Source organism: Hemitrygon akajei, chromosome 5 (assembly GCF_048418815.1).
Source record: "Hemitrygon akajei chromosome 5, sHemAka1.3, whole genome shotgun sequence".
Lineage (NCBI taxonomy): Eukaryota > Metazoa > Chordata > Chondrichthyes > Myliobatiformes > Dasyatidae > Hemitrygon > Hemitrygon akajei.
Genome location: NC_133128.1, coordinates 85,922,570 through 85,934,586, shown reverse-complemented (window position 1 = coordinate 85,934,586; position 12,017 = coordinate 85,922,570). Strand labels below are relative to the sequence as shown.

The 12,017-nt window shown below is 41.7% G+C and overlaps 1 protein-coding gene across 1 annotated transcript in view; it reads left to right on the top strand.

The window, feature by feature from the left end:
* Positions 1-12,017, top strand: part of LOC140727952 (leucine-rich repeat-containing protein 63) — a 117,360-nt gene that overhangs the window by 25,366 nt on the left and 79,977 nt on the right. The window contains exon 3 of the mRNA XM_073045959.1: positions 9,947-10,369. Coding sequence (XP_072902060.1) covers positions 9,947-10,369 — 423 coding nt within the window. The remainder of the gene's footprint in view (positions 1-9,946; positions 10,370-12,017) is intronic.

The window sequence follows — 12,017 nt, the reverse complement described above, 5'->3', positions numbered from 1 at the left end:
CATGTCAAGACCAAGACCAGATGTCAGGATCGGCCTATAACCAAGATCTGTCTTCTGCAGAAGGCAGAGGTTTGAGGAGTTACAGATCTAGAAGCTGCATGATTTTGACTTGACAGAGAGTGGTGGTAAAGATCACTGTGTACTGGGCTAAGTGCTGGTAACCTCTGGCCTAGATGACTGTTGCATTGGAAGAAGAAAGGAAAAAGAAGACATTTGTAATAATGTTAAGATTTCATATCTCTTTTTTTAGTAGTATATAGTTGTAATTACTATAGTGTAATAATTAGAGGCTGGGATGTAGGAGTCATGTATTTATTTTCTATCTGTATTGTATTTTGTGTTGTGTATATATTATGTTTATTATGTCTCTAAGCAGTTTTGTTTTCGAGTAACCACTGCACAAAGTGTATCACTCTACGCTTCACCAGATTGAACTGCATCTGCCACTTCTCTGTCCAGCTCTGCATCTTATCAATGTCTCATTGTAACCTACAACAATCATAAAGAACAGGAGTCTCAGAACAGATCCCTGTGGACCTCCAGGCAGAATACGCTCCATCTACTATCATCTTCTCCCTTCTGTGGACAAACCAATTCTGAATCCACATAGTCAAGTTGCCTTGGTTCCCATGCCTCCTGACTTTTTGAATGAGTCGACCATGGGGAACATTGTCAAACACCTTACTAAAATTGATATACACCACATCCACAGTTCTGCCTTCATCAATTTGTTTTGTCACTTTCGCAAAGAAGTCAGTCAAGCTTGTGAGGCACAACCTGGTCCTCACAAACCCATGCTGACTATTACTAAGGAGACTATAGTTCTCCAAATGCTCATAGATAGTGTCCCTAAGAATCCTCTCCATTAGTGTAAGAATGGTGATCTATAATTCCCAGGATTGTCCCTATTAACGTTAATCACCATCAGCACAGGTGCACCAAAAGGCAGTGTACTTAACCACCTTTTCTAGTGGCTTTATACTTATGACTGAGGCTAAGTACAGCTCCAATGCCATATTTATGTTTGTTGACAAATCACTGTTGTTGGCCGAATCAAAGGTGGTGAGGAATCAGAAGGAGATTGAAAATCTGGTTGAATAGTGCCATAGCAACAACCTCTCACTGAATGTTACAAAACCAAAGAGCTGATTATTGACTACAAGAGGAGGAAATTGGAGGTCCAGGAGCTGATCCTCATTAGGGGATTGGAGGTGGAGAAGGCAAGAATCTTTAAATTCCTTGGCATTACCTTTTCAGAGGATCTGTCTTGAGACCAGCACATAAATGCCATTATGAAGAAGGCACAGCAGCACCTCTACTTTCTTAGAAGTTTGCTCAAATTCAACATGTGACCTAAAACTTTGACAAACTTCTATAAATGCACAATGGAGAATATCCTGACTGGTTGTATCACTTTCAATGACTCTTATATCTCATGTTCACAGTAGCTCTTATTTACTTACTGATGTATTATTATTTGTTTTTACTTGTATTTGCACAGCTTGTCTTCTTTTGCACATTGGTTGTTAGTTTTTGTTGTTTGTGCAGTTTTTCACTGATTCCATTATATTTCTTCATTCTGCTGTGAATGCCCACAAGAAAATAAATCTCAGGACAGTATATGGTGACATATAAATACTTTGATAATAAATTTGCTTTGAATTTTGAACCTTACTTGAAAAAGGAATAACATTTGCCACCCTCCAATCATGTTGGGTTTGTGGATCTTGGGTAAGAATTTGAAACGAGCAGTGCCTCAAACAGGAACAATGATATTTATGATCCAAGACTACACTGGTAATGCTCCTCAGCTTTGTTTCCACAACTTAGATGACTGCTTCCTGCACCCATGCTGAACTCGTCAGTTGCATCAACTTGGCCTCTAACTTCCACACTGCTTTCAAATTTACTCGATGACTTCTCTCTCCCCTTTCTCAATCTCTGGAGGCAGAAGATATAATGACTATATAATATAATTTTATAAACCCACTGTCTCTCACAGTTATCTTGACTAAACCTCTCCCCAACTTGTCACATGTAAAAGTGCTCTTCCCTTCTCTCAGTTCCTCCATCTCCACCGCAGCTGTTCACGGGATGAGGCTTTTCATTCTAGAACATCTAAGATGTCCTTTTTTTCAAAGAACAGGGTTCTCCTTCCACCACCATTGAAGCAGCACTCGCCCTATACGTCTGTCTTCATAACAGGGATAATATCCCAATTTGTCCTTATCTATAACCCCAGGGGTTTCTGTATCCAGCACATCATTCTCTGTAAACACATCCTTCTCTCTCTTCACCACTCCATTTTCCATAGGGGTCACTCCCTATGTTATTCCCTTGTCCTCTCATCCTTTCCCACTGATCTTCCTCTGGGTACTTAACCCTGCAAGCATGACAAATGTTATACCTGCCCTATTTCTGCTCCCTCACCACTATTTAGGGTCCAAACAGACCTTCCTGGTGAGGTGATAACTTCGCCTTTGAGTCTGTCATGATTATCTAATGTATCCGTTGCTCCTGATGTGGTCTTCTCTACATCAGTGAGACCCAGGACAGATTGGTTAACCACTTTGTCGAGCACCTTCACTCTGTCCGCTACAAAAAGCTTCCAGTGGCTACCCAGTTCAATTCAATTTCCCTTTCCAATTCTGACATATCTGAATAGAGCCTCCTCTAACTACCATGATGAAGCCAAACTCAGGATGGAGGATCAACACTTCATACTCCATCTGGATCACCTCCAACCTGAAGGCATTAGCATTAATTTCTCTAACCTATGTTAATTACTCACTCCTCTCCTTTCTCAATTTTCCATTCCCCATTCTGATGACCTATTTACCATTTCTCTTCTCCTTACTTGCCTATCACTGCCCTCTGGTTCCTTTTCTCTTCCACTTTCTTCCTTCTCCTTCATTGACCCCTCTTTCTTCTTCAACTCTTTTCCTCTTTCACCTATCAGCTCTTAGCTTCTTACTTTGTTTCCCCTTCCTCATCTTATCTCACTTATCACCTGCCAGCTTGTGCTCCTTTCTCTCTCCACACATTCTTATTCTGACTTTTTCCCACTTTCTTTCCAATCCTGATTGAGGGTTTAAGCACAAAACATTAACTGTTTATTCTCCTCCATAGTTGCAGCCTGACTTGCTGAGTATTTCTAGAATTTTGTGTGTGTGCTCAGATTTACACATATGTACAGTTGAGAGAACTCTGATGGTTGTATCCCTGCCTGATATGGAAGTTCCAAAATGTAAGATCAGAAAAGGGTGTAGAGGGTTGTAGACACAGCCAGGTCCAACACCATCCTCCCCACCACCAAGGGCATCTTCAAGAGGCAGTGCTTCAAGAAGGTAGCATTAAGGACCTTCATCATCTGAACATGCCTTCTTCTTGTTACTGCTATCAGGAACAAGGTACAGGTCTCTGAAGTCCTACACTCAATGCTTCTTTGTTTCCACCATTAGCTTCTGAATGGGTCATGAACGTTACTTCATTATTCCTCGTTTGTACAATTATTTATTTTTGTAACTTGTAATAACTTTTATGTCCTACACTGTTCTGCTGCCATAAAACAACAAATTTCATGACCTATGTCAACGTAATAAATGTGGTTTTGAATTTGATTCTGAGTATGGGTGAGGAGTTGGTGATAGAATTCTAAAAGCAAATAAAAAACTGTGGACAATGGAAACCAGAAACCCAAAATAAAAACAGACACTACTGAAAACGCTAAACACAAGAGATTCTGCAGATGTTGGAAATACAGAGTGACACACACAAAATGCTTGAGGAACTTAGCAGGTCAGGCAGCATCAATGGAAATGAAAACAGTTTATGTTTTAGGCTGAGACCTTTCTTCAGGACTGTTACTGTGCTTAAGAAGTCTCATGACAAGGCACGTGAGCAATAAAATGTCTTAGTATGATATCATAGCTATTAATAAAAGTTTGAAGTCCAGAATAGAAGATCAGTTGATGAGGTAGAAGCATTAAAAGTCTTGATATTAATCATAGTAGGGTATATGCTGACTGTTTTGCACATATCAGCAAGATCATAGTTCTGTATGTCTGTTTTCTTGCCCAATTCCTACATTTAAAAACGTATCAAGCACATTCTTGAATATTCTCAGCAAAGAAGGATTAATTTCCCTCTTAGATAGAAAATTCCAAAGTCACTAATAATATATAAATTTCTTCTCGTAATTTTAAATTACTGGCCTCTTATATTGAAACAGTGTTCAACATTCTCTGACAACATTCTTTGACAAGGACTCTCCTACCCCCACCGATGACCCCTTCTCCCGTCTTCAACCCTCCTCCTCTTCATGGACACCCCGCTCTGGTCTTCTGCCTGCTCTGGATCTCTTTATTGCTAATTGCCGACAGGACATCAACCTTCTCGACTTCACAGCACCCTGTTCCAATTCCAACCTAACTCCTTCCGAATGCTCTGCTCTCTGCTCCCTCCGCACCAATCCCAACCTCACTATAAAACCTGCTGATAAGGGGGGAGCTGTTGTTATCTGGCGTACTGACCTCTACCTGGCTGAGGCACAACGACAACTCTCTGATACCTCCTCTTATTTACCCCTTGATCATGACCCCACTAAGGAGCACCAGGCCATTGTCTCCTATACCATCACCAACCTTATCAGCTCTGGGGATCTCCCATCCACTGTCACCAATCTCATAGTTCCCACACCCCGCACTTCCCGTTTCTACCTCCTACCCAAGATCCACAAACCTGCCTGTCCAGGTAGACCTATTGTCTCAGCTTGCTCCTGCCCCACCGAACTCATTTCTGCATACCTTGACACTGTCTTATCCCCCCTGTTCAATCTCTTCCCACCTATGTTCGTGACACTTCTCACACTTTGAATTTTTTCAATGATTTAAATTCCCTGGCTCCCACCGCCTTATTTTCACCATGGACGTCCAGTCCCTATATACCTCCATCCCCCACCCAGATGGTCTCGAAGCTCTTTGCTTCTTTTTGGATTCCAGACCTAACCAATTCCCCTCTACCACCACTCTCCTCCGCCTAGCGGAATTAGTTCTTACTCTCAATAATTTCTCCTTTGGCTCCTCCCACTTCCTCCAACCCAAGGGTGTAGCCATGGGCACCCGTATGGGTCCCAGTTATGCCTGCCTTATTGTTGGCTTTGTGGAACAGTCCATGTTCCAAGTCTATACGGGTATCCGTCCCCCTCTTTTCCTTTGCTACATCGATGACTGCATTGGTGCTGCCTCCTGCACGCATGCTGAGCTCGTTGACTTCATTAGCTTTGCCTCTAACTTTCACCCTGCCCTCAGATTTACCTGGTCCATTTCCGACACCTCCCTCCTCTTTCTTGATCTTTCTGTCTCCATCTCTGGAGATGGCTTACCTACTGATATCTACTATAAGCCTACAGCCTCTCACAGCTACCTGGACTATTCCTCTTCCCACCCTGTCTCTTGCAAAAATGCTATCCCCTTCTCACAATTCCTCCGTCTCCGCCACATCTGCTCTAAGGATGAGGCTTTTCATTCCAGGATGAAGAAGATGTCTTCCTTTTTTAAACAAAGGGGCTTCCCTTCTTCCACCATCAACTCTGCTCTCAAATGCATCTCTCCCATTTCCCGCACATCTGCCCTCACCCCATCCACCCGCCACCCCACTCAGGTTAGGGTTCCCCTTGTCCTCACCTACCACCCCACCAGCCTCCAGGTCCAACGTATAATTCTCCGTAACTTCCGCCACCTCCAACGGGATCCCACTACCAAGCACATCTTTCCCTCCCCCCCCCCCCCCTTTTTCTGCTTTCCGCAGGGATCGCTCCCTACGCGACTCCCTTGTCCACTTGTCCCCCCCATCCCTTCCCACCGATCTCCCTCCTGGCACTTATCCTTGTAAGTGGAACAAGTGCTACACTTGCCCTTACACTTCCTCCCTCACCACCATTCAGGGCCCCAGACAGTCCTTCCAGGTGAGGCAACACGTCACCTGTGAGTCAGCTGGTGTGGTATACTGCATCCGGTGCTCCCGGTGTGGTCTTTTATATATGGTGAGACCCAATGCAGACTGGGAGACCGTTTCGCTGAACACCTACGCTTGGTCCACCAGAGAAAGCAGGATCTCCCAGTGGTCACACATTTTAATTCCACGTCCCATTCCCATTCTGATGTGTCTATCCATGGCCTCCTCTAATGTCAAAATGAATCCAAACTCAGGTTGGAGGAACCTTATATACCGGCTGGGTAGCCTTCAACTTGATGGCATGAACATTGACTTCTCTAACTTCTGTTAAAGCCCCTCCTCCCCTTCTTACCCTATCCCTGGCATATTTAGTTGTTTGCCTGTTCTCCATCTCCCTCTGGTGCTTCCCCCCCCCCCCCCCCTTTCTTTCTCCCAAGGCCTCCCGTCCCATGATCCTTTCCCTTCTCCAGCTCTGCATCACTTTCGCCAATCACCTTTCCAGCTCTTAGCTTCATCCCACCCCCTCCGGTCTTCTCCTATCATTTCGCATTTCCCCCTCCCCCCCCACTACTTTCAAATCTCTTACTATCTTTCCTTTCAGTTAGTCTTGACGAAGGGTCTCGGCCCAAAATGTCGACAGTGCTTCTCCTTATGCTGCCTGGCCTGCTGTGTTCCACCAGCATTTTGTGTGTGTTGTTTCAACATTCTCCAGCTGGTGAAAGAATTTCAGCATCTACTCTTATTATTTCCTTTCAGAACAAACATAGCAGAAGGTATTAACTGGTTAGAATCAGGTTAAGAGGTAGATAACTTAAAACTTGAACATCAAGTGGAAAGTTGAGACTATAGTCAAAGTTCATGTAAAACCATCATTAATCTTCAGAAGACCATATTTTCTATGATTTTATTATGGACCATTATTCTCAGAGGGTGGTGTTGTATAATTGGAGCAATTTGATAGAGTGAACAAGCAAATGTGCATTTTGAGCTAAAGAATGATAGAGGCAGAACTTGTCATTGAAATTCAAAGGTACTGGTAAATAAACTGCTTTTGTAACATGTATTAGAGCTGGTCATGACCTAACAGGCTTTGACAAGAGGCAAGGCCAACCCTGGAGCCTTACTTTCTATCAAAGTTCATGAGATATTTAGAGACTCTTCCAAATAGTCAGAGATATTTAAACTACTGAAATTGTTTTAAGTGGTCAAATATCAAAGTTTTTAAATCAAATTTCTTAACTCATGAAAACAATAAAGGAACTATATAACTGAATTAATACTTTTGTTCATATTCTTCAGTTTAGGAACTTCCATTCAAGAAAAAGGGGAATTTGAGCCTGTATTAGGCTGATGAAGTGTTTTGGGGCAAGTTTTTTCAATGTTATGCTGAGAATCTTGACTAGTTTGCATTCTGCAATCTCCATGGAGTCTGGCACCAGACCAGGGTAGCAAATGCACTTGCATCTGTTACTCAGCTTGTTTCAGTATAATATGAAATGATTTAAAAAAAACACTGGAGCATGGGAAGCTGCCAGACACAGCTAGCACAATTCATCCTGTTGTACCTAAATATAAATTGAAGCAAGATCGTTTTTGAGTACGGTAAAGAAGGAAGTCTTGTTAGATTTGTCGTGACGCTTTTTGACTGAAGTTTGTTATTCAGATGACAGAATTGATGGCTTTGTCGTCAAGGATGTAGATGATACGAAGATAGGTGGAGGGGCAGGACTTAGATTAGGAGAATGGGCAAAGAAATGGCAGATGGAATACAGTGTCAGGAAGTGTATAGTTGTGCACTCTAGTAGAAGAAATAAAAGCATAGAATATTTGCTAGATGGAGAAAAAAAAATCAAAAATCTGAGGTGCAAAGGGACTTGGAAGTCCTTGTGCAGGATTGCCTAAAGATTAATTTGCAGGTTGAGTCGGTGATGAGGAAGGCAAAATTAATGTTAGCATTCATTTTGAGAGGACGAGAATATAAAAGAAAGGATGTAATGTTGAGGCTTTATAAGTCACTGGTGAGGCCTCACTTGGAGTTTTGTGAGCAGTTTTTGGCTCCTTATCTAAGAAAGAGTGTGCTGAGAGGGTTCAAAGAAGGTTCATAAAAGTGATTCCAGGAATAAAAGGGTTATCATATGAGGACCAATTGATGGCTGTGGGTCTGTACTCACTAGAGTTCAGAAGAGTGAGGGGGGATGTCATTGAAACCTTTTGAATGTTGAAAGTCCTCGTTGGACTGGATGTGGCGATTATGTTTCCTATCGCAAACAAAAGAAAATCTGCAGATGCTGGAAATCAAAGCAACACACACTAAATGCTGGAGAAACTCAGCAGGCCAGGCAACATCTATGGAAAACAGTACAGTCGACGTTTCGGTCCTGCCTAAGAGTCTTGGCCTGAAATGTCGACTGTACTCTTTTCCATTGTTGCTGACTGACCTGCTGAGTTCCTCCAGCATTTTGTGTGCGTTGCTATGATGTTTCCTATTGTGGGGGAGTCTAGGATCAGGGGGCACAGCCTCAGAAAGAGGGATGTCCAGTTAGAATGGAGATAAAGAGAGATTTCTTTAGCCAGAGAGCAGTGAATCTGTGGAATTCATAATTCATAATTTTTCTGAATTCCAATGAGTACAGGCCCAGAGCATCAAATGTTCCTCATATGGTAATCTTTTCAATCCTGGAATAATTTTTGCGAATTCCTTTGAATCCTCTCCAATGTCAGCACATCCTTTCTTAGATAGGGGCCCAAAACTGCTCACAAGATTCCAAGTGATGCCTCACAATTGTCATATAATGCCTCAATGTTACATTCTTGCTTTTATATTCTGAAAGGTATGAAGGTAGATGTTACCTGGTCCAGATCTACCCCCAGGGTTCCAAAAGAGGTGGCTGAATGTTAAATCCTGTTTCTCTTTGCACAAAATGCTTTCCAGCACTGCCTGTGAGCCAAGAGCGGTAGACATATACTCCTCAGTTGCTTGAAAAGACCACATTCTGTCTTCCTTCACCCACCAGCCCCCTTTCCTAGTAGATCATATTCCCCAACTCCCCCACTTCCTTACCTCGTCATAGTGTTTGATGTTCCCCTTCCTCCACTTCAACTCGTGATTTCATCCTCTTCACCAACTTTAGGCTTTCCCTTTAACCTAAAATGTCTTGGAGTACTTGACGCTACCTTCAGAGACTGAGCACAAAACTGACTAGGAGCCATTCAGATTTCAGTCTGCTAAATGATAAAAAATTGCTTTAAACCTATGCTTTTTAGCAATACTAAGTTTTTCATTTACTAATAATTATAATTTTCATCTGCCTCTAAATATAATATAGGGAGAGAAAATGTTTCAGAAGGGGGAACTAGGAGGGTTTATAATATATGTGCCATGACTGATTGTAAAAATCTAAACTATATTATTTTACATCAAAAATGCATCTTTAACTTCATAACAATATTAAGCAAACCTATAGGCTGTGTTTTCCATGTGTATAATTTACATTTCAGGTTGCTGCAGAAACCAATAGTAACTATTCCGATGGGGTTTATCCAAATGTACATATATTTCTGATTTTACTCTTATAAGGCATACAGGTCATCGCCGGTTTAAGAATATCTGACTTATGGACACCTTGAAATGATTGAGTTCCCATAATGTTATTACATTTAGAAGTTTGATGTACGTACATACAGTATATTCCTTCCTATGATCATCAAAACTAGTTTCCTCCCTTTATCCACCTTTAGAAATTGTTCTTACTTAACAGTCTTATGTGCTTTTGGTGCCATTCATACATTACCGTAATTACCATATCAAGTGATTTTTGAGTGTTTTCCAAACATAGGGACAAAATTGATTTGTGAATGTCTGTAAAATTGGAACCCGTTTGTAATGTAGTGACAGCCTATGATAAATATTCTGTTAAAGCCATGTAATAACTTGGAAAAGGGACAGAATTTTTAAACTATTTTACAGTGCTTTCTACTTTGTATGTTACAGATAAAACATCAACAGAAAATGTATCAGGCCTTGCTGCTCTGCCCAAGAAAGAAAGTGACTTGATCAATGAACCCAAGATAGAGGATTTATCAATGACTTATACACCTTCTAGTCTAAATGGATTTCCTTCTTGTGGTGTTATTGTACAGAGATACGATGATCCATATTTTGCAGAGGATGATGTTCGATACCATATTCCAACTGCTTTCACTCTAGACAATTTTCTTCAAAAACCTTGTGTGAATCCTTCACCTTCAGATGAGAAAAAGATTATTTTATCATGTCATAACTTTAACAAGATTTTGAAGCTCCTTGAACACAAGTTGTTGAAGCATAACCAGGAAAAATTGCACATAATAGAATTATCCATTGATGACATTCCACCTGTATTGAAACGAATCCCTTGGAGACAACAGATTCTTGGTATGATATTTCTACAACTATTACTAAGAAAACCGCAGCTAAAATTCTAAAAAACTTTCATTGGAAACAAATCCATGACTCTGGCACTGAGTCTGGCTCTGTGGCTCAAAAGGGAAAGGGGGATAGAGGAGAGCAATGGTGATAGGGAAGTCAATAGTTAGGGGAACAGACAGAAGATTCTGTGGATGTGAAGAAAACTCACGGATGGTATGTTTTTTCCCAAGCACCAGGGTCAGAGATGTCTCAGATCAAGTCCACAGCATTCTTATGGGGGAGGGTGAGCAGCCAGAAGTCATGGTACATATTGGTACCAAAGATATACCAATACCAAAGATGACTGTAGCTAGGAAAAGGGTTGAGGTACTGAAGAGGGCATATAGGAATCTAGGTAGAAAGCATTAAAACAGGACCTCAAGGGTAGTTATTTTGGGATTGCTGCCTGTGTCATGTGCCAGTGAGGGTAAGAATAGGATGATATGGCAGATGAATGTGTAGTTGAAGAATTTGTATAAGGGGCAGGGTTTCTGATATGTGAATTATTGGGATCTCTTCTGGGGAAGATACAACTTGTACAAAAAGCATGGATTACACCTGAACTCGAAATGGAATAATGTACTTGCAGACTGGTTTGCTAGAGACATCGAGGAAGGTTTAAACTAATTTCGCACAGGGATGGGAACCAGAGTGATGGGTCAGATGATGGTGTAAAGGTAGATGAAATGAGTAGAAGATTGTGACGAAGGAAGTGGATAGGCCATAAATACAGTCAATTGGATGAGTTGAATTGTGTTTATTTCATTGTGAATCAGGAACAAGGGTGATGAACTTAGAACATAGATCAATACCTGGAGTTACAGTGTTGTGGGAATTACAGAGACATGGTTGTCACAAGGGCAGGAATGGATGCTGAATGTTCAGGGGTTTAGATATTTCAAATTGGACAGGAAGGGAATGGGGACTGCTATTGTTAATCAGGGATAGTGTCACAGCTGCAGAAAGGGAGGATGTCTTGAAGGGAGCATCTACTAAGTTGGTATGGATCGTAGTCAGAAACAGGAAGGGAGCAATCGTCCTATTGGAAGTATACCCCCCCCCCCCCAATAGTAACAGGGACACTGAGAAGCAGATCAAACAGGAAGATTTTGGAAAGGTGCAAAAATAACAGGTTGTTGTCATGCATGACTTCAACTTTCCTAATATTGATTATGGCCTCCTCAGTGCAAGAAGTTTAGATAGGGCAGAATTTGTTAGGTGTGTCCAGGAAGGATTCCTGACACAATATGTGGACAAGCCGACTCAAAGAAAGGCTATGCTAGATCTAGTGCCAGGCAAAGGACCTGGTCAGATGACAGATTGCTCAGTGAGTGAGCATTTTGGAGACAGTCATCAAATCTTCATGAGCTTTAGCATAGCCTTGGACAAAAATAGACATAGACCATATGAAACAGTATTTAATTGGGGGAGAGCTAATCATTATGCCATTTGATAGGAATTTGGGAGCAGATGTTCTCAGGGAAATTTACAATGGAAATGAGGGTTGTTTAGGGAGCTGCTGAAGATTGCATGGGGTTGTGAATAGGTTTGTCCCATTGAGGCAGCGAAAGGATGGAAGGGTGAAGGAATCATGGTTGACAAGAAAGGTAGAACA